The sequence below is a fragment of the Cornus florida genome, unplaced genomic scaffold (genome assembly GCF_030987335.1).
Source record: "Cornus florida cultivar Cherokee Brave unplaced genomic scaffold, ASM3098733v1 CherokeeBrave_3.0.0_Hap2_Chr08, whole genome shotgun sequence".
Lineage (NCBI taxonomy): Eukaryota > Viridiplantae > Streptophyta > Magnoliopsida > Cornales > Cornaceae > Cornus > Cornus florida.
Window position 1 is genome coordinate 36,283,864 of NW_026775578.1, and position 23,928 is coordinate 36,307,791.

Consider the following 23,928-nt stretch of genomic DNA (forward strand, 5'->3'; position numbering starts at 1 on the left):
CTTTTCATATATTCTTCGTTTTTTTGTTCCGAGTACTTTTCATGCCAACTGTCCTAGGAGAAGAAAGCACGTGTGTGAAAAGGTGATATGCTTGTATCTCTTTGAAGTGGGGAAATTTTAGGTTGTTGGGTTTCAATCAATCAGAACAAGCCACGTGCAATTATAAAATTAATATATTTGATTGCATAGTTGTTGGGGTTGGTCGGTCGTTGAACTATTTAACACCTTTTAACTGACATGTCTCAGGCCATTTGCATAGCATTGGGTTAAGAGGTCATTAGCACATGAAAAACATGAAAAGATGCGATTTGAAAACCAAAAATTGAAGTAATATAATTATTATTGTTAGCAATTTAAAAAATTGCTCAACACAATTACAAGGTGTCTCAAATATATATTAGTGCCGGTGACCCTTGTGATGTGGGAAGTGACAATTATTCAGTCTTGAGATTTAGCATCTTGTTTGCCTAATCCTAATAAAAAAAAAATTTGTGACATCCATATTTATATACACTACTACTAACATATATATATATATATACACACCAGAACTCTAGCTAGTTTATCACAGACTCACAGTACTCTTAGCTTCTTCAATGGCCAGCTCAGTCTCCTCTCTCCCACTATATGAACGAATTTGTCGTAAAAACACGAAACCACGAGCTGTGGAACTCATTATCCTCTTCCTTCTCATCTCCCTCCTTAGCTATCGTCTTCTTAACCGTGAAAACCATGGCGTCTCTTGGCTCATGGCCTTCTTTTGCGAGCTATTCTTCACTTTCGTGTGGATTCTTACTGTCACCACTAAATGGAATCAAGTGGATTTCATAGCACACCCTGAAAGACTCTTGCAATGGTATAATTAAATATACAAACTACAAATTATTCTACGCGCGCTCACGCGCACACACATATATATATGAACATGTTTTGCAATGGTATAACATGTACAAAATTAGAGTGGTTGTTTACATATAACTTGGTTAAGATTATATGTATGTTACCCATCCTTGCAAGCATGCATGTTTCGGTTTGGAGTCCATTTTTACTTCACCCCTTTGAGCAGGTTTGAGGCCTGGTATCTTAGTTGACGAATTAAGTTTATATGTATGTTTAATTTTAATATATTTTCTTTTCAATAGGGCTTCTGAACTCCCTCCAGTGGACATGTTTGTTACAACAGCAGACGCTGCACTAGAACCACCTATCATCACAGTGAACACTGTTCTATCCTTGTTAGCATTAGATTACCCAGCTGACAAGTTGGCTTGCTATGTTTCCGACGACGGCGCTTCCCCTCTCACTTTTTATGCCCTAATTGAAGCTTCCAAGTTTGCAAAGCTGTGGGTTCCTTTCTGTAAGAAGTACAAAGTTCAGATTAGAGCTCCATTTCGATACTTTCCTAGAAAGACCGAGTCGTCATTAGGCGTTGATACTTCCTTGGAGTTCCAGCAAGAATGGAAGAAGATGAAGGTAATTAAAATAGAAGTCGTTACATGTAGATAAGTACTGGCATTGATATTTTACAAATGTGTTTTGTCTTTCTTTGTTTGTAGGGTGCATATGAACAGCTTAGTCAAAAAATTGAAGATGCTGCTCGAAGGTCCTTTCCGTGTGACCTAACTGGCGACTTTGCAGTGTTCTCAAATATTGAACGCACAAACCATCAAACAATAATTAAGGTATACATACAAGGCCTCTTCACTAACAAGAATAATTTCAGTGTTTTTTACTGTCAATTCCTAAAATGTAAAGTAAAAATAAAAATTATGTTTATTAAAGAGAAAGTGAAGATTTGTTACTTTCTCTACTTCCTACACTGTTCACAGCCATTACTTTGTCAGATGGTGCCTCTGATGGGATTTATATGCCCTGCCATAGCAAATTCCCATTTGGATTAAAGTGACATATGTTCCTGACGTTTCTGAAATTTTTATGTTTTGTACAATTGGTGAATTCAATATATTATGTTTTGATTCATTATAGAATTGATAGTGTCCTCTTGATTACAAGAGATATTTATATATGTATGTGATGGCGATCAATACATGAATATAAATAGTAATCATAAATTGTTCATAGTCGGTAATTATGGATGAAATCATAATTAATTAAGACTTGAATTGGATCCGCGTTAGGTTGAGATATATTGCGAGAGCCGTCGTATGCAATTGCTCCCTATCACCGTCATGGCATTTGACTCTTAAGCATGAGAAAAGTATAGACTCTTTTATTAATTAATAATTACTTTGATTTGTTCGGCGGATTCTTCGGAATCCTTAGACCGACACTTTGGGTAGTTATGTAATTAATAGTTAGAGGATTATATTTTCAATATTTGCATCATTACTACTTGTATTTATTTTGCATTGATTATGGTTGATCACAAAGTAAATTCGAAGGCCTTCGTTTGTTTTTAGACAAAATGATTTATTATATATTTATTTATTTAAATTATTATTTTTGTCAAACAAATATTTTATTGTGATCGAACCAGAAATAATCAAAGGTACCGAAATAAATATATTAATTAAGTAGTCGGATTGATGGCTTTATTTATCCGATAACTAATTATGCATAGAGGGGTCAAAGTGCAATATTGACTTAGAGGTTATTTATTATTTAATTGGAGTTCAATTAATTTCTTTTAGTGGAGTATAAATTAATTTATAAATTAATTGAATTGAGTTCATGGACCGGACCAATTATTAATTCATTGTAGCCAATAAAATAATAGACCCAATGGATTCTCACTCGTAGCCCAACTTGATATTGGAATCATATTAGATTTGAGACATGTGAATTAGAGATTGAGAAGGATTTGTTATTTTCTTTTCTTTATCTTTATGTTGCCTATAAATATACATGGTCTATGTATATTTTAGGGGTGATTTTTAGGAAAAGAAAAGGAATATATTTTCTCTCTCTAGAAAATTAGGGTTTATGTTCTCATTTAATGGAGGCTCCCACAAGCCTAGTTTTCTAAAGTCATTCATGGAGGCATATGAGTGATTCCTAAAGGCAAAAAAATTACCAAGAAGATGGAGATCCAAGGAAAAGGCATCTTGCTAAATGATCTACAATAAGTGAAAACATTTACTTTAGAGGAAAGTTTTAAAGGTTTACTCAGACCTTTGATGTAAGTATTCAATCTGTTAATTGAATGATACATCATATTTTATTTTTGCATAAAACTTGTCTCTATGTGATGAATCAAGATTTATGAATCAAACTCCCTCGAAAAGTTTTTTAAATTAGCACGTTTCCCAACAGTAGTATCAAAGCATAATTTGATTCATCACTAGAGATCATGATTTTATAAAAATCATCATTCACGGATCCAAATTTATATATGCATATGTATATATTTTTATATTATCATGATGTATGTATATTTGTGATTGGATGAATGTTGATTTATGATTGGGCCATGGATGAAGCTTATAGGTTATTGGAATGTAATTTTATCTTTGGATGAATGTAATTAAGACTTTGATTTAGCCGTTTGAAAATTCAATGATGTAATTTAATTTTTTCCATTGTATTTCAAGTTGTAAATATTTTTAAAGCCATGTAATATTCATCAAAAGATGCTATGAAGCTTCAAGAAGGTCTAAAAGGGTTAAATTAGGCTTCAGGAATTTTCTAGAATTGTTCTGGAATTTTTTGGAATTTTTCTGGAATTTTTTTGGCTTAATTTATATTTTCTGGAATTTTTAAAATATTTTCTGGAATTTTTTCGGCGATTTTTCGGCAACCGGAGTTTCGCCGGCGGCGAGGTCATTACCGGAAGAGGACACGAGATTCAGTGCATCGCGGTACATAATATTACTATGCAACCGCATAAATAACCGTAGGATCAAATCATGTGGAGAGTGATGATCCGGTGTGGCAGCCTCCATATAGCGCGTGAGGAGCACGCGCTATAAAGCCAACTGCAGTCAGCGCCCTTGGGGCGTGAAGAACACACGCTGACAAGGTCAGCGCCGATTGCATGCAGCGCCATTTGGCGCATGCAACGCGCTGCGCATACCCACACACGCTTGGGGGCGCGTAAAAGGCACCCCAACCTCCTCCCAGTGCGTGCAGGCGCATGGGAGCACGTGACACGCGCTGGAAATCTCCAGGAGCGCGTGTAGGTTGTTCAGATGGGTTTTTGAGGTGTCCAATTGTGTCTGGTGGTGCGTGGGATAGAGTTACAGCTTCCTGCAGGTGTATACAAGCTGATGAAGAACCCTCGCGCAATAATTAGAGCACATAAATGTTAAAAGCTGATTCCATTGGCCGTTTTTATTTGCTTTATCTGTCATTTATTTATTTATGTGATGTATGGAATAGATAATTGTTGATTAATTATTATTCATGCATTGGATCCATGATATTTAATTAAATGACTTGATTTATATTAATTAAATTATGAAAATTAATTGGATTTGATTACTAATTAATTTGAGGACACTTATTGGGAAACGAATTTTTTTTTTTTTTTTTTTGTAAATTATTTTTAAATTGTGCTTCAAATTAAACATTAGTGAATCATTTAAATGTCCAAATATTTTCTAAATTTAATTGGATTAAAATCAAGACGTTTTGCATGCATTATATCATGTAAATGAATAAATTCAAAATCCTAATTATTAATGATTAAAAATTGAGTGGGAGCGGAGATTTTTATACATTGCCCAATGACCTTCGTTATTAAAACCATTGTAATTAGATCTTCAAAAATAAGGCCTCACGCATGATTTGAAGAGTCTTAATATTACAAGAATGGTTGTCTCATGAAAATAAAAATATTAAATGTTCATTGTTATTAGATCTTTAAAAATAAGGCCCTACGCATGACTTAAAGAGTCTAGATTATAATGACAAGATATTTAATATTTTATTTTTCATTAGAGCATTAATAACGTTATACACTCAATCTAAAATCAATAGTGTTAGCTCCCCAACGGAATGGTCTACATTAGGTGATTTTAGAAAGGTTAAACATAATCGAGAATCATTTCATATAGATAGACAAGGCATTGTCTTAAGAGATATGGAGATGATGGGATTTGCCCGCCAATAGTAATAATGAACTTCGCCAACCGAATAAGTTATTGGCGTGTTGGTTATCCGATTTTTCATGCAGTGGTTAAGGGACCCACATACTATTTTAATGGAAGTGCTCGCCTAATAGGAAATGAATCTCAACAATAGTAATAATGAACTCCTCCAACAGGATAAGTTATTGACATATTGATTGGTTGATTTATTATGCTACAGAGTTGAGGGACCCGCATTAATTAAAAGGGATTGTTCACCAATAATGATAATGATCTCTTATTCAATTGAGATTTATTATATTATGTGGTTAACAAACTCATTTTAATTTTAAATATGCATGATAATATTAATAATTCACCTTGTATATTGTATGAATGCATTTATATTCAGATTAATTATGTCTAATCCATTTAATCTGCTTGCTAACATATTCAATGTATGTGGACCTCATTTATAATGATTAGAAAAGGAACTTAGATATTTTATTCACAACGTAAGGGTACAAAATCTATTTAATACTCCTATACCTAATTCCTTTATTTTAAAATACTTAATGAGGTGTTTTAGTGAGATTAGATAGAGAGTATGCCAAAGTACTATGTCAGACTTGAATACCATCAAGATAGCCTAAGGAACTCCAGTATGAGATCGAATTTTGGAAAATGATTGTTTATTATTTAAAAATTGAACTGGAGGTCAAAAAGGCTGACTTGAATGGTAAGTTTAAGTTGACATGATTATTGCCTTGTTACCAAACTGGTTTGGCTCTTTCAGAGTAAACTAAATAAGGAATCAGTTTGAGTTCACACTCGCTGATATCCTTATAGACTTGGTAACAGATGAAGGGATAATCAAAAGTATGGGCGTTCCTATTAATCTAACCTAGTCTATACCATCTTCTTCTAGGCCCAAGTGGACGGGTAATAGAAAGAAGAAGGATGATAAAAGGACTAGGCTAGCACAAAATATAGGTATCCAAAAGGTTAAAGGGAATAAGGCATTGTATGTTGAAGGCGAAGGAAACTGTTTCTTTTGCCCCTAACTAAGACACTAAAGGACAAACTGTCTAAACAATGACGTGGTATAGAAAATTTATATTTAATCATTGAGCTATGTTATGTGGTTGTATCTATTGATTCCTGATGAATAGATTCTGGAACCACTAAACATGTTTGCAATTCATTGCAAGGATTTCAGGAATCCAGAAGCCTCGATGATATGGATATATATTTGTCTTTTAACCTGATGCCAAGGTTGTAGCAAAGTCAGTGGGAGTATTACATCTGAAATTAGAGAGTATGAGGATATTAGTTTTAGAGAACTATCTTTATGCACAGAAGTCAGACGCAATCTAATTCGTGTTTCACTTGTGGTTTATAAAACTGGTTTTATAAAATTGAATAGATATGCGATTGCTTCTGCTGCATTGAAAGATGGTTAATATACTATAATCACAAACTCTTAAGATTTGCAGGATGTAGAAACTAATGTTGCATCTTCTAAATTGAATGTTAAGAGAAAAATTGTTATTCTTGACTCATTGTATTTTTAGTGTCTATTTTTGGGTTATAATAAGTCAAAATGAAATTCAAAGATTGGTCAAATAAGGTTTATTACCTAATGAGGCAGAGGAGCCTAAACCAAACTTATGAATCTTGTTTTGAAGGATAGATAACTCTAAGGGCTTAATCAGCCAGATGAAATAGACATAAAGGACAATTAGAGTCGGTACACACAGACACGTGTAGTCTTATGAACATCCAAGCAAGTTTACTCACGTTTTGGATAAATTTATTTGATGTGACACGAGGCTTAAACTTTTGGTACATTCTGAAAGTGTCAAGACTGATGTGGAGCACAGATTAGGTAAACTTATCAAAACAATCCAATCTGATTGTGGATATGAGTATTTCTTGGGATAGTGCAAAGACTATATGGTTAATGAGGGTGTGGTGTACCAGGTTTTCCGCAATTGACGCTAAATGGATTTAGGTGTCAAAAAGGAATAACAGAATTCCGCTTAACATGGTTAGATCTATGATCTGTTATGCTACATTATCTCTTTCATTTTAGAATTTAGTTTTGACGATATCAATGCACACTATGAATTGCATTCTATCTTAGTCTGTCTCAAGGATACTGTTGAGCTGTGTTTTTGACTAAATCTTAGTTTGAATCACATGCACATATGGGGTAGTCATGCACATGTGCGCTTGATATGGACAAGTAAGTTGGAAACAGATCATAGGCATGCTAGATTTGATAGCTACTCTAAAGTCACTAGGATGGATTATTTTATGATCTCAATGATAAAATTTGATTGTTTAAACTCACTATTTATCTATAGGAGGATCATATTATAAATAACATACCCGGTAACATAATGTTAGAGAATATGGTATTAGTACCAATTGTACCACAAGATGAACACACTTATTATAGAGATTTAGAATTATAGATGAATTCCCTATTGATGCGTCAGCATCATCTTGTACACAGATTCCTGCATCGGTACATTGGGAGGATTGTCATCCAATCCGACAGAATCATGTTTTTAGGTGAGACCGTTTGGAACATCCCTGTTAAACATGAGTTGGACCCAGTAAGCTACACGGAAGCGTGAACCGATATGGATACAGATCGTTTTGGCGAGTTACTATGAAATCAGAGTTGGAATCTATGTATTCTAATAAATTCTGGGATCTTATAGAACTTTATAGTAGGGTGATACCTATAGAAGGCAAGTTAATGTACAAAAAGATTCCAGAAGATTTCTTAGTGAATAAATCATGAGTGTACAAGGGAATGTCATTATTTTTCTGATTCTATATATATTGATGACATCCTACTCATTTAGAATGATGTGGAAGTTTTGTCATCAATAAAGAGGTAGTTGTTCAATTACTTTTAAATGAAGGATTTTCAAAATGTAAGCTATATTCCTATGATCAAGCTTTTGCAAGATCAGGTTAAAAGGAAAATAGGCTTATCTTAATAATCCTACATTGATAAAGTTTTGACCAAGTTTGGTATGCATAACTCAAAGAATGAGTTCTTACTTTATTGATATGGATTGCTCTCTCTAGTAAGTAGTTTTCCAAGACTAGCAGAGGATATTGAGCGAATGAGACTGGAACTATATGCTTTGGCATATGGGAGTCTCATATATGCCATGGTCTATACCAAACAGGACATCCGCTACATTGTAGGGATAGTCAGTAGATATCAGTCCAATCCTGGATTTGATAACTGGTCTGTTGTGAAAAATATCATTAAGTACCTTAGGAGAACTAATGATCTCATACTCATTTACGGATATGATGATATGGTACTAGTCAGGTATACTAGTTCTGATTTTCAATCAGAAGTAGATACTATGAGGTTCATGACTCGGTGTATATTCACTCAATAGAAGGAAAATCAGTTAGTAGATTGTTAAGCAGATTTAAACTGCTGACTCAAACCTGAAGGTAGAGTACATTGCAGCCTTAAAGGCGGCAAAAGAAGCTTTTTGGTTTGATCTCACTGATTTAGAGGTTGTGGAGCATACTAGCCTGCCTATCGAGTTATATTGCGACAATAGTGTAGAAGTAGTCCAAACCAATAACCCAAGGTTCCATAGATGGACAAAATACACTGAGAGGAAGTATCATGTTCTACATGATATTGTCCGGCAAGAAAATGTACTTGTGGCTAGAACATTGCATTGGAACACAACTTTGTTGATCTATTAACAAAGGTGTCATTAATTAATAATTTTGATCAACACCTAGATAACATTGAAGTTAGATGCAATTTGAATTGGTTATGAGGGCAAGTGGGAGCTGATGGGATTTATATGCCCTGGCATAGCAAATTCCCATTTGGATTAAAGTGACATGTGTTCCTGACGTTTCTGAAATTTTTATGTTTTGTACAATTGGTGAATTCAATGTATTATGTTTCGATTCATTATAGAATTGATAGTGTCTTCTTGATTACAAGAGATATTTATATATGTATGTGATGGTGATCAATACATGAATATAAATAGTAATCATAAATTATTCATAGTCGGTAATTATGGATGGAATCATAATTAATTAAGACTTGAACTGAATCTGCGTTAGGTTGAGATATATTGCGAGAGCCGTCGTATGCAATTGCTCCCTATCACCGTTATGGCATTTGACTCTTAAGCATGAGAAAAGTATAGACTCTTTTATTAATTAATAATTACTTTGATTTGTTCGGCGGATTCTTCGGGATCCTTAGACCGACACTTTGGGTAGTTATGCAATTAATAAGAGGTTTATATTTTCAATATTTGCATCATTACTACTTGTATTTATTTTGTATTGATTATGGTTGATCACAAAGTAAATTCGAAGGCCTTCGTTTGTTTTTAGACAAAATGATTTATTATATATTTATTTATTTAAATTATTATTTTTGTCAAACAAATGTTTTATTATGATCGAACCAGAAATAATCAAAGGTACCAAAATAAATATATTAATTAAGTAGTCGAATTGATGGCTTTATTTATCCGATAACTAATTATGCATAGAGGGGTCAAAGTGCAATATTGATTTAGAGGTTATTTATTATTTAATTGGAATACAATTAATTTCTTTTAGTGGAGTAGAAATTAATTTATGAATTAATTGAATTGGGTCCATGGACCAGGCCAATTATTAATTCATTATAGCTAATAAAATAATAGGCCCAATGGATTCTCACTCGTAGCCCAACTTGATATTGGAATCATATTAGATTTGAGACATGTGAATTAGAGATTGAGAAAGATTTGTTGTTTCCTTTTCTTTATCTTTATGTTGCCTATAAATATACATGGTCTATGTATATTTTAGGGGTGATTTTTAGGAAAAGAAAATGAATATATTTTCTCTTTCTAGAAAATTAGGGTTTATGTTCTCATCTAATGGAGGCTCCCACAAGCCTAGTTTTCCAAGGTCATTCATGGAGGCATATGAGTGATTCCTAAAGGCAAAACAATTACCAAGAAGATGGAGATCCAAGGAGAAGGTATCTTGCTAAGGGATCTACAATAAGTGAGAACATTCACTTTAGAGGAAAGTTTTAAAGGTTTACTCAGACCTTTGTTGTAAGTATTCAATCTGTTAATTGAATGATACATCATATTTTATTTTTGCATAAAACTTGTCTCTATGTGATGAATCAAGATCTATGAATCAAAATCCCTCGAAAAGTTTTTAAAATTGGCACGTTTCCCAACAGCCTCTTGAGTCGGGAATTTAGGCAACCACCATGACTACAGTGGTGGTGGGGCTGTGAATGATTGTCGTGGTGTTGGTGGTGGTTTGTTCTCCGGAACCATAATGATGGTGATGGTGGTGTGGTGGTGGTTGAGGAGGTGGGGACTGTGGTGGCGGCGGCGCTGCCACTGTTGTTGTTACAGGGTGGTGCGGATGCGGCTGCATAGGCATAGATGGAGATTGAGAGAGTGGGGATGATTTTAGAAAATAAATTTAAAATCATAATTATTAAACATACTTTCTAAATTTTTACTTTTAAAATATTGAAAACAAAATAAATTATTAAATATTATTTTATTTTCTATTTCATCTTTAAAAAGTAAATTATGATGTGAACATGCTCATGGTCTATGAGCCATGATATATGATAGTTATTAGGGTATCATTATATATATGTTGTAGCCCTTGTATTGATTTGTTTAGAAAATTTTAATTATGAAATGGATAAGGTGAAGGTTAACCAAGTGGTACCTAGCTCAAGAAGGTTGAAGATTCGATTTGTCTCCATTTGGACTAGGCGGATTATAGGTAATTTAAGTCCAGTTAAAAAACATAAAAAATTAATAATATTAATCCACTCTAGAATATATTAGCCCCTAAAATATATTTCTAGTCCGCATTGGACAATAAGATGAAATGGATAAGAAGGAGGTTAACCAAGTGGTATCTAGCTCTAGAAGGTTGAAGATTCGATTTGTCTCCATTTGGACAATAATGAGAGAGAAAAAAACAATAATCTGTGAAATGTGATGTAAGCTACTTTAAACGATATTGTTTGTTTCGCAGGAAAGTGTAGGAAGCATGAGAAAGTAGTATTTCTCTATAATACATTGGGAAAATGATCAATAGTGCTATTTACAAAATAGAACAAGTCATCTGAAAGTGTTTTGGCCCTTTACAGGTAATATGGGAGAACTAAGACGATGGTTCAAATGGATTGCCACATCTTGTCTATATTTCAAGAGAGAAGCGTCCAAACCATCCACATCATTTCAAAGCTGGCGCAATGAATGTGAAATTTTTCAGCACCGACAAGGAAGTTCTAACTTATATATGCAATCTTTGTCTATACTATACACATACATTTCCATATCTCATATTATATATTCTTAATTATTCATTTTAATGTCGTTAATTTATCAAAATTAACATAATCAATATCATGAACAGACCAGAGTCTGCGGAGTGATGACGAATGCTCCTTTCATGCTAAACGTAGATTGTGACATGTACGCCAACAATTCACAAATCACTCTTCACGCAATATGTCTGCACCTTGGTGTCGAAAACGAAAGGGACTCTGCATTCGTTCAGTCCCCCAATACTTCTATGATGGACCAAAGGATGATCCATTTGGAAATCAATTGGTGGTTTTGCACGAAGTGTGTAATTAATTAAACTTGTTATTTTAATACTAGTACAATCTATCTATTATTACTACTCTTTTTTTTTATTATTATTTTTTATTTGGTTAATATAGTATAAGAAAACTTTTGAATAAATTTATAGGATCAATCTAAATTATTCTTTAATTCTAAAATAGTACATTGTGAATGGAATATCCGAGATTCAGGGACCATTTTACACTGGAAGTGGATGTTTTCATAGAAGAAAAGTTATTTATGGCTTATCACCCTATGAGAAACAAATTAACGGTACATGAATTAACCACTAGTTCTTCGTGTTATATATATATATATATATATATATATATATATATATATATATATATATATATATTATTCTTTAATGTCTAAAATAGTACATTGTGAGTGGAATATCCGGGATTCAGGGACCATTTTACACTGGAAGTGGATGTTTTCATAGAAGAAAAGTTATTTATGGCTTATCACCCGATGAGAAACAAATTAACTTAATGTACCGTTAATTTGTTTCTCATCGGGTGATAAGCCATAAATAACTTTTCTTCTATGAAAACATCCACTTCCAGTGTAAAATGGTCCCTGAATCCCGGATATTCCACTCACAATGTACTATTTTAGACATTAAAGAATAATTTAGATTGATCTTATATATATAGAATACTAAATGAATTATATTATTACGTAAATTGAGCGATGAGTACTTGGGGAAAAGATTTGGAAATTTGAAGATATTCAACAAAGAAGCTGCTCAGATTTTGTTAGGGTGGAATGGGAAATCTTATAGTCAACTGGATCTTTCAACTTCAATGGAGGCAGCCTGCAAGGTCGCAAGTTGTGTCTATGAACATGGTACCAGTTGGGGTACACAGGTGAGAGACTACATATTGTGTGGTTTGTTATATTAATTAGTATATACATAACTGAAAATTAATGCCCTAAAAACTAAGTTTATATCATGCTCAATCAAGAGTGAAAAAGAAGAAATTAAAAATGGCTTACTTGGTTTATTACTAAAAAAATGACCTGACAAAGAACTCTTACAATACTTAACCAGGGTGCCAAAAAAAAAAAAAAACACAGATTGGTATTCACATATCTTTATCGTGTCGTAACTCAAAGTATCGCGAAGTCTGGAGACAAAGGTCAAGATTCTGGTCAGAGCAAGGCTGTGTCTACGGTGGAGGAAGAAGAGGGGGTCGGGTTTTAAGTAAAAAAATTTATTAGGGTTTGTTTGGTTTAGGCCTTTATTTTAGTATTGTGACTTAACTGACTTGGACTTGTTTGGGTGGGTTAATATTAATAATAATAATAATTATTATTATTATTATTATTATTTATTTTTTTGGGTTGGGTTTAAAATTACCCATAGTAACAATAAATTTTTTTTTTTTGGGGTGGGCTGGAGCCCAGCCCAATGTACCCTCCCCTAGATACACGGATCCAACCCAAAAGATTAAAATTTTATGTATGATTAACATCTAACCCATTTGGGCCATTTCTAATGCATTTATATCCATTTCACTTACTATCCGGATCTGATGTGAGCCGAGCTTTCCACCGCAACACTATTCCTCTCTGCCTTTCACTTTAAAATGAGAGTAGATACCCAATTGGGTGTGTGTACTACATATGAATCAGGCACGGACCTAGTTAAGGACCAGTGCCCAATGGATTTTTTCCTATTTGCATTATTACTTATATTTTTTTGTTAAAATTTTCAAAACGCCCCCCTCTCAATTTGTAAAACTACCCACTTCAAATTCTTGCCCCCGCTATGTTTTTTTTTTTTTTTAATCCAAAGGATAATCATCGCTTTTTCACTTTCTACTGCCCCGCCACATTCATGATTCTCTCTCACATACTTTAATATTCCAAGTTAATTTTAAAAAATACCCACCATATATATTCTTGCATTCATTGATATTTTTAGATGCAAAAAAAAAAAAAGTAAAGTAAATCGGCTTTCTTTCTTCACTCTTTACTGTCCCACATCCATGGTAATTTAAGAAGTACGGATACAGCTAAAATATCAAACAATCTAAGTCGGACAAACCACAAAAAATTAAATTCTTATATTTATTATTTTATTTTAAAAAAATTATCTTCAATATTTTTTATTTGCACTCCCATCAAAAAAAATTTTGGGTCCGTCACTCATATGTTAGTTGTGATGATCGGTGATTTGATAACAACATTTCAGGTTGGTTGGATATATGGATCTACAGCAGAAGACATGCTTACTGGACTTGCCATGCATAGGAAGGGTTGGAGATCCGCCTACTGTAATCCTGACCTAGATGCATTTTTAGGGTGCGTACCTTCGGCTGGGCCTACGTCTATGATCCAGCAGAAGAGATGGGCCACTGGGCTTCTAGAAATCCTAATCAGCCCAAGAAGCCCATTGATTGCTACGCTCACTGGTAAGCTCCAATTAAAGCAATGTATAGCATACATGTGGATTCAAGTTTGGCCCCTACGTTCAATTCCAGAGCTGTGTTATGCTGCTTTGCCCGCGTTTTCTATCCTCACCAACTCACGCTTCTTGCCCAAGGTAAGCACCAACCACAGCCATTCATCCCTAATCAATATTTATTTAGGCTATATTCGGAGTTGGAGCATTGGGATTAGAATTAGAAGAAAAAAAAAATAGTTCAATTTTTTTTTATTATTATTATTTTGAACTAAATTTTTCTCTAATTTTATCAATTCCAATTCTAAGGTTTCTATTTAATACAGCCAAACATAGATAAATTATTCATTGGACCTGTCCACTAGATCAATTTATTATCCGATCATATTGGGACAGATTCAGAAATTTATGTGAGGGGCGACCTTAGAAAAAAAAAAAAAAAAAAAAAAAAAAAAAAAAAAAAAAAAAAAAATTCTCTTTAAAGATTCCCAACATTGTGGATTTGTGGGGGCAATAGTGCAAATTTTTAAAAAAATTTAGTTGAGGCAAATATTAATTTTCATAGGTATATGTTTCAAAATAAAAAATTTACAAGGGTATTAAAAAATAAATAAATCAGTGGGGCCAATGACTGAATAGCTCCGTCCATGCGAGCATATAGAGTTTAACGAACACTACAACAAAATGAGGTTTCTTTGGTTTAGTTCTCTTAGAATAACTTTTTATTTATAAAAAAACCAAATTAGAAAATTGCCTAAAAATTTGTTTGGTTGATAGTTTTTAAATACTGTTTTCTGAAATTCAATTAAATCAGAAAAATAAATTTGTTTTCAAAAACTGTATTTTAATTATTTGAAAAAAAAAATGTTATTTTCTTCTCAATTTTATCAACCATTTTCACAAAACTGAAGGTAACATAATATGTCTTTTTGTCAAGTTAGTTTTTTTTCTTTGTTGAGACACACACTCACTTTGTCTTATGAACTTAAATTCTGGACAAATAAAAAGTACCACTATACTACAAACCCTTTAGACATAAAATACGTATAAAATTCAAATAACACAATAAGTTTAATTGGTTCCTGTAGGTTCAAGAATCGGCCATATTGATATCGGTTTCGATATTTGTCATCTACAACCTTTACACCCTACCAGAGTATCTTCGAATTGGCCTGTCAATTCGCGCATGGTGGAATAACCAGAGAATGTGCAGAATGATCGCGATGACTGCATGGTTATTTGGAATGTTAAGTGTTATACTAAAGCTCTTAGGTCTATCGGAGACGGTGCTTGAGGTTACACAAAAAGAGCAAACAAGTAGCGAAGATGATGATGACAATGTCGATGCCAATGCTGGAAGGTACACATTCAATGAGTCCCCGATTTTCATCCCAGGCACCACTGTTTTGCTGGTGCACTTGATGGCATTAGCCACCGGACTATTAGGGTTTCGACGAGTTCGTAATGATGGGAATGGGTGTGGGATAGGGGAGTTCATAGGTAGCCTGTATGTGGTGCTTTGCTTCTGGCCATATCTTAAGGGCCTGTTTGGGATAGGAAAATATAGGATTCCCTCATCCACCATATATAAGTCTGGGGCATTGGCTTTATTGTTTGTGTAGTTCTTTTGCAAATGGACTTCAATGGGTTAGACTTGGGGTATAAAACTATAAAATTTGTTATTGTGTTATGATAAGAATTTAGTTTTGAAATAATATGAAATTTGATTTTAGAAAAAAAAGGGAATAACTTCATTTTTTTGGAGCAAGAAATTCTATCCTTGTTAGACTTCTCTAGCTCACTGATTGAATGTTACATGTCATGGAACAAATTTGGATCACATATTAAAAGTTGTTGATCGAGTAGAGGGTTACGTACAAAAAACCTCCCAAAATTATTGCTTTTTTGCAAATAACCCCCTTGAAGACTATATTACCCTTTCTCATTAAAATTTTTATTTCTTATTAAATTATTTTTATTATCTTTTCTATTATGTAAATATTAATTATACTATTTAACTTAATTTTATTTTTAGCATTAATTTTTCATAGAAATGAAAAAATAAAATAGATAAATAGATTTGTAACTACCATTTTCTAAATTGATTAACTTATTATTAAAACTTTATTATTTATAATAAAACGTATTATAACCAATTTAAACATTTTTATCGTAAAAAAATATCATCTTTTTCGTACAATATATTGATGAGAAATTAATAAAATACTTTTGAAAAAAATACCTTCTTTTCATGTAATATATTCATTAAAAAAATAAAAATTAATTAATTTTAAAAAAATTTAAAAGTAAATTTATGCAAATTTAATGAAAAATATATCATCAAATTATTATGAATTTTTTCATAATTTATTAGATAAGAAAAATATATTAAATGTAATTCAATAAGAATGAGCATTATGGTCATTTAATAAATATAGTAAGTCATTGGGGTATGTTGCAACAAAATGAGATAGTTTAGGGGGTTTTACGCACAAAATACAGTTCAAAAGGATTATTTGCAAATTCAAACATAATTCAAGGAGTTTTTTTACACTTTACCCTTTAATTAATGCCCTCGTAATTTTTTTTTTTTCCTTTTCATATAAGTCTGTTAATTCATATTCACACCATTCAATTGTATTTGATGCTTTGACAAATTAAAACTCGGGTTATCCTATATTTCCAATTTTTTATAGAAAAGTCTTTCAATTATAGTTACATCAAATTCGAGATACACATTTCGAATTAAATTTGTGTAACAGTATTTTATTTTAAATATGTCTTTAGAGGAGGAAGAGTGTAATTTGTACTAAAGTAAAGGGTATTTTTGTATTTTAACTATCGCCACTAGATATGCCTCTGAAATCAAATTTGTATACATCAATTCTAAAGTAAAAGCTATTTTAATATGTGATAATTTACATAAATCTCTCATATATAGTTTGCTATGATTATGCAGGCCTTCTTTTTAATTTGAAATTTTACACAGAATGAAAATATCCTATACATACCTTCTTCTTAACTCAACGTAAGAAAAGGACGAAAATGATACATACCTTCTTCTCGACTCAACGTAAGAAAAGGACGAAAATGAAAATTACTGACGTCATGTACAAATTTTACTAAAATTTTCATAATATCCATGTCCCTGATAAATATATATCGCAAACTCTGATAATCTCTGAAACATTAAAGTCCCAGAAAAATCCACTTAAAATCTTTGTGGGTCTGTCTGTTTCATGGTAATGGATTATCCACCATCTTCATTTGGTGTGTGTTCAATCTCAAATTTGATGGGTGCGGTTGAGGACACTCATGCAGCGGCGAGATCGGTGATCTTGCGATGGTCGCGAGAGGGGCTGATTGGGATTGTTGGAGCAATTCACGTAATTGTTGACCTCTTGCCAATTGATTCTGAGTGGTTTTATCAAAGATCAGAAGCGAATTGTGCAGAGAAATTTGTGGCAACAAGAGGGTCTTCATCGGAGGATTGATCTAGCAGCGACGATCGGCGACAACGATAACGATGTAATTTCGGTCGCTGGAAAAACAACTAAAGTTCTGTGGTTTGGGAATTTACAACGTGTGACTACCGTCAGGGCCGAGACTAGATCGCTTCTTAGGGTCGTTCAAGATCGAGCCTGTTCACCTTCCTCTGTTTCACTCACCACCTTCTCAATGATTCACAGTATTCCACTCTCTCTACAAATATATTTTATTTCTCTCTCTAGTGGCCTGTGTGTATGGATCTGTGGAGGAGAGAGAGGATATCGACTGAACAAAGCAGAGGGACTTTTGGGTATTTTAGTAATTTAAGATAACAATGGAAGGGTATTTTAGTAATTTTGACAAGTCCATTAGTGTATTTAACTGTCCATCACACATAGGAATAGCAACCGGGGCGGGTTTAGATAGATGTATCCTCCCCGACCCCGTAACCATTTAAAAACCCGGCCCCCGTCCCCGCCCAAAACCACAAAAACAGGGAAACTTTTCACCCATCCCCGTAACTGTTTAACATTTTTACTCCGCGGGTACCCGCTTCGTCCTACCCCGTTTAAAACCATAATTTAATTATTGTGGGCATCTGCAATTCTTCCCCACTGCAACTTTCCTTTTAATATTGTTATATGGGGTAATTAATATATAATGGTAAATATTTATATTAATGAAATAAGGGTATTTAACTAATTTGTCTATCTAAACGGGGCGGGGCGGGGCGGTGCGGGGCGACCTACCCATGCCGCCGCACCAAACCTGCTCAGGTTTTTATTGCATCAAATCATCCCCACCCAAATAAGCAAAACGGTCCCCCAAAATTGCTAAAAATGGGACGGGATGAGGCAGGTAATCGCGGGACAGGTCAAATTGCCACCCTAGTGACTCATACATAAGGGAGGTCCATGTAAGATATTTTTATTCTTAGGGGAGGTCCGAATAAATTCCCAAACCAGAGAAAAGATCCGTGTATTTATGGCAAACTATAAGGGAGGTTTGTGTAAATTACCCTATATTAAACCACTAATTGGTCTGTTGAAAGCCCTTCTAATTTTTTTTTCAATTAATTGTCATCAACGTTGGTTTAGTTTGAGGGATGGTGCTCGGTGGCTGTGGTGCTTGCTGTGAAAGGGAATGAAATTAATATTCTAAAAACAAAACAGAATATTTAAAAGAATGTGCATATGATACCTTAACTAGTTTTAAGTGACTGCCAATTATCCTTCAAAACGTCGTCAACTTTGATCCTCGGAGAGGATCCGGATCCAAATAACTTGGCAAAGAGCTAGGGTGATTGAGATGGACTCTGAATTTATGTTAATTACATTTCTTTAGATAGACTATGAATTTATGTTAATTACATTTTTTCCCGGGTAAATTATAGTTTTATTAGAAGAAACATCAAGGCCTGAGCAAGGCCAACTAAATACAAGGAAAGAAAACGAGCAACACTACAGCCACTGAGCCACAGCCTTAAAACAAAAAAAAATAAATAAATAACACTCTTAACTAAGAAGCAAGCCACAGAACAAAGTCTAGATGCAAATCAATACTCAACGACAGATCCAGCACAGCTTCCAAAAGAGCATGGAAAACACTAAGCCATTAGTAAAATATAGAATCTGGAAGCAGCCAAACCTCCAAAGGAGTGAACAGAAATAGAAGATAGAAGCTTATCTTTTTCCAACTTTATGGTCATTATTGGGTAATTTTGTTTACATATGGTAACTAAGAAAATCTTCACAAATTCATCTCCTTGACTAAGGGTAATATTTTCAGCAGTCCTCCGACCTTATTCTATATACAATTGCATTGTCATATACAGTCAAAAACAGTTTCAAACAAATTCTATTCTAAAGGAGGATCTTAAGTTCTACCAAGAATAGTCTCCCCTGTTATTTACACGGTACACTTGCTATAACACTATAACCTGCATAACAAAAACCAAATATTAACTACAGTCAGATTTTTTTGCCACTGAAAATAAAAAATAAAAAAAATGGAACTAAGAAATGAAACTAAACTAAGAAAATTAAAAAATGAAACTAAACTAAGAAAATGCTTATAACAGATAATCAAGAAAAGAAAAATGCTTATAACAGATGGTAAGAACCCTTCTCTATGGATAAAGCGAGTGCAGACCTATATTTTGAAAGAAAGAACATTAGGAAATTCAAAATCAATAGTGAATGGTCTTGGTATTGGATAAAGATCATGAGATTGAGATACACTGCTAGGAACCACATTAAACATATCACAGGGGATGGAAGAAAGACTTCTTAATGGTTTAATACATGCTCTCGATAAGTATCTTTGTTCGCTATTAGAGTTTGATGGATTGAACTCGGCAATCTTTTAGACAAAAACTCTATGTAAGCAAAGATACATATCAAGAGCACATATTTTTCTTTTCATCACAAAGATACATATGGAGAGTATTCAAATTTCTTTTTATCATAAATCATTCTGCATTGGATGGTGAGTGGGCTATTCAAAGTATTGAATCTATCGTTGTGAACAATATCAGAGAATTCAACATAAACATAAACAAGATAGTTAATTTGCTAGATGTAGAGCTCAATCATGTAGTAAGAAAAGCAAATTGCTTCGGTGAACAAATTCATAGATCGAGAGAAATGGAATTTGGGGTAGAACATTCAATCTAAGTATGAATGTGAGGTTATTTAGGTGGTTCCATGGGACCTATAGTCTGATATCTAAGATTGTAATACCTTTATCCGTAGTACACTTTGATCTGCGTAGCTTGGGGCATGGTTTTTTCCCCATAATTTTGGTCTTACGTGTGAATGATCTCTATTTTGTATTCTGTTCTATTTTTATTCCACAAATATGTGTTTACTAGGTTTATTTAATTACATATTATCAAAATTTTAATATCATTTCATGCTAGTTAGGTTTTCACAGGATCTATTCACCCCCTTCAGTTTTAGTAGGGATTTAGCATTGATCTATTAGAACCTAGAATGAAGATCCTCCCTGCTAAGAAATCCCCAGCAATAATTTTTTATTTTTTTTTAGAAGTAAAAGTTTATAAAAAAGAGTTCAAAAGCGAAGCGCATCCCAAGGGAACTACACAAGGCCAAATAGGGAACTTAAGCTTTTGAAGAGTCCAAAAAATCTACAATCTCCTCTAAAGATCTATAATTCCTCCCTAACTCCCAACAAAAAATTAGTGGTAATAATAGAACATAAGCAAGGAAATAGGATTCTCCTTTCCTTCAAAGAATCTCTTGTTTCTTTCAAGCCAAAGACACCACCAGACACACAAAGGCGTAACCCTCCAAACATCCCGGACTCGGCCCCCCACTATACAATCTCTTCAAGCCTCATGGAGGACTTGGGCATGACCCATTGAAACCCAACAAATCAAGCATCAAATCCCTCCCTGGCCATGGTGCAATGCCAAAGGCGATCCACCATCTCCTCATCTCGAAGGCACATGCAACAACGATTGACCACAACAAAAGCTCCTCAGATGTCTTCAAAAGATCATACAACACCATATATTACTTGATTACCACAACTCAGCTTTACATGAGGAGATACATGTCATATAAAAATGTGGCAAAGACGGATTAGGGACGTTAGGTAGAAGAGAAAACCGAAGAGTGCAGCTGAACCACGAAGCTCCTCAGATGTTTTCAAAAGATCATACAACACCATATATTACTTGATTACCACAACTCAGCTTTACATGAGGAGATACATGTCATATAAAAATGTGGCAAAGACGGATTAGGGACGTTAGGTAGAAAAGAAAACCGAAAAATGATGTGTTAAGAAAAATCATCCCTTCCTTTCCGAATGGACTTTCAAGCCCCAGCACCCCCCAAAATACATACCTCAAGGGAGCTACAACCTCCTATCCCCTCCCCAAATCTACTCGCAACCACCATCCTCCATAGCCTATGCCTCTCAACCAAAATCTCCAAAGTTACTTCCCAAGGAGAGTCTTATTGAAAGACGCCAATCTTCTAATTCCCAAGCCTTTGACCCAAATCGGACTACATACATGTTCCCAGCGAACCAAATGGAACTTGAACTCCTCCCCCAAGCCCCCCAAAGAAAATTCCACTGCAACCTCTCAATCCTCTCAGCCACAAAAAAGGGGATTTGAAACAAAGACAGGAAATATGTAAAGAGGCTTGAAAGGGTGCTCTTCATCAGAGTGACCCTTCCACCCTTAGAAAGATTTCCATCCCGCCAAGCTCTTCTCAAATCTCTCCACCACAGGATCCCAATTACCCACTTTCCTCGGGGATGACCCAAGGGGTAAACCCAAATAAAAGATGGGAAACAAACCAATGTTGCACCCAAGATTATATGCTAATGTCGCGATCTCCACCATAAAACCTCTCACAAAACACTAAAGTGTCATCCGCAGACATCAAGTCAGAGATCTCCAACTGACTAGTTGCATCCCTAGCCACCCTAAAGCCTCTCAGAAAACCCAAGTCAACAGCCCTCCTCATCAATCTACAAGGGCCTCCATCACAATAAGTATCAAAAAAGGAGAGAGCGGATTCCCCTGTCTCAGAGCTCCATTCACTACAACGGAAAAATGAGCACTGGAAATGAAAAACTGTATCCATCTCCTCCATCTCTCACCAAACCCCATCCTCTCAAGCTCCAACTCACGTGATTATACACCTTCTCAATGTCCAATTTGCAAAGAACACCAGAAACCGCACTGCACAATCTAGAATCCACACGTTCACTAGCGATAAGGGCTGAATCCAAAATCTGACAGCCTCAACAAAGGGATTTTGAGAGTCAGAAATGACCCCGTCCAAGACTCCTCAATTTAAAAGCAAGGACTTTGGCAATTAACTTGTAAATGCTTCCCACCAAACTAATAGGTCAAAAATCCCGAACATCCAATGCCCCCCTCCCCCTTCTTTGGAATAAGAACAATAAAAGTAGCATTCAAACTCTTCTCAAAACAACCATGAGCATGAAAAGCGTGAAAGGTACCCATCACCTCCCCCCTAACCACCTCCCAACTCTCAAAAGGAATCTCATGGAGAAGCCACTGAAACCTGGGGCTTTGTTTTTATTAGAATGTAATTATATATATAGTTGGGGGTGTTATGTAATTCTCTATAATATGTGAGGTTAGTGTGTAAATAAGTAACACTTTCTCTTGTATATAAGCCCCTTATGTATTAGGGCTTATGAGATTGACAACTGAAGGAAAAAGAGGGACTACGCCTCCATTGTTTTCTCTCTCTTTCATAGTTGTTAAAGGCTCAAGGCGCACTAAGGCGCCAAGAGCCTCCTGGAGCCTAAGCGCAAGGTGCAGTATAAGGCGCAAGCTTGATCGAAGTAAGGCGCGTGTATATTATAATGCATATATTATTATATATATACTCATAATCAAGCTATAATTGCAATTAATGTAAGTAGTGATCCATAAATTTATGAATTTTGTCAAATATTTCATAAGGTTAAACAATATGGTATATGATATAGAACCTTTTAATTTAGTAGTCAATAAATAAAAAAGAAAATGATATGAATAAATGATTAAAAAATACGAGGTGCGCCTTTTTTTTTAGCCTGGAGCTTACTAAAAAGCGTGAGCCTGAGGGCTTTATGTGAGCCTGATTGAAGGGGCATGGCCTGTGGTAGGTTGAGGCGCTCTGACTGAGCCTTGACGAGCCTGGGGCCTTTTTGGAGCCTAGGCGCGCCTTTAACAACTATGCTCTCTTTCTCTTTAGTTTGTATCAGCCCATCACCTCTGATGTAAAGAGTGTGCAACAACAACGTGAGTATTTTAATGTTGTCCGTGTTCTCACAGGGTTGTCACAAGAGTATGAACCCGTTCGGGCACAGATTTTGGGTAGTTCTACACTTCCCTCTTTTCCTGATATGTTTTCCAGACTTCAGCGTGCTACTCTATTTAGTGGAGCTTCAGGGGGTACTTCAAGCGATGTTCCTGCTCCTCCTAGTAGTGAACGTTCTGCTTTGGTTGTCTCCCAGAGTGGCTTTCAATCTTTTCATGGAGGTGGTGGTCGTTTTACCCGTAGTCGTGGCCGTGGCCGTGGCCGTGATCGTGGCAGAGGTAAAGACTCTAGAATCTGAACTCACTGTGGTCTTACTAATCACACCGCCAATTACTGTTGGGCTCTTCATGGGAAACCGTCACCTTCTACCTTTGCACATCAAGTGACCTCTACTGAAGGGGATTCTTCTTTCTCTGCGACACCAACTGCTTCACACTTGGCTGTTGAGCCTTCCATGGTCACGATTCCCCGTGATGAGTATGCTCAGCTTATGTCTCAAC

The 23,928-nt window shown here is 34.7% G+C and overlaps 1 protein-coding gene and 1 pseudogene across 3 annotated transcripts in view; one reads left to right on the top strand and one right to left on the bottom strand.

Annotated features, from left to right (window-relative positions):
• Window positions 1–491: 491 nt before the first annotated feature.
• Window positions 492–15,745, top strand: LOC132271298 (cellulose synthase-like protein H1; annotated as a pseudogene).
• A 3,537-nt stretch (window positions 15,746–19,282) lies between these two features.
• LOC132271299 (uncharacterized) overlaps window positions 19,283–23,928 on the bottom strand; it is a 30,231-nt gene continuing 25,585 nt past the window's right edge. For all 3 annotated transcript variants that reach the window (XM_059772638.1, XM_059772637.1, XM_059772639.1), the window contains one exon: window positions 19,283–19,551. In XM_059772638.1, coding sequence (XP_059628621.1) covers window positions 19,545–19,551 — 7 coding nt within the window. In that variant the 3' untranslated portion in view covers window positions 19,283–19,544. The remainder of the gene's footprint in view (window positions 19,552–23,928) is intronic.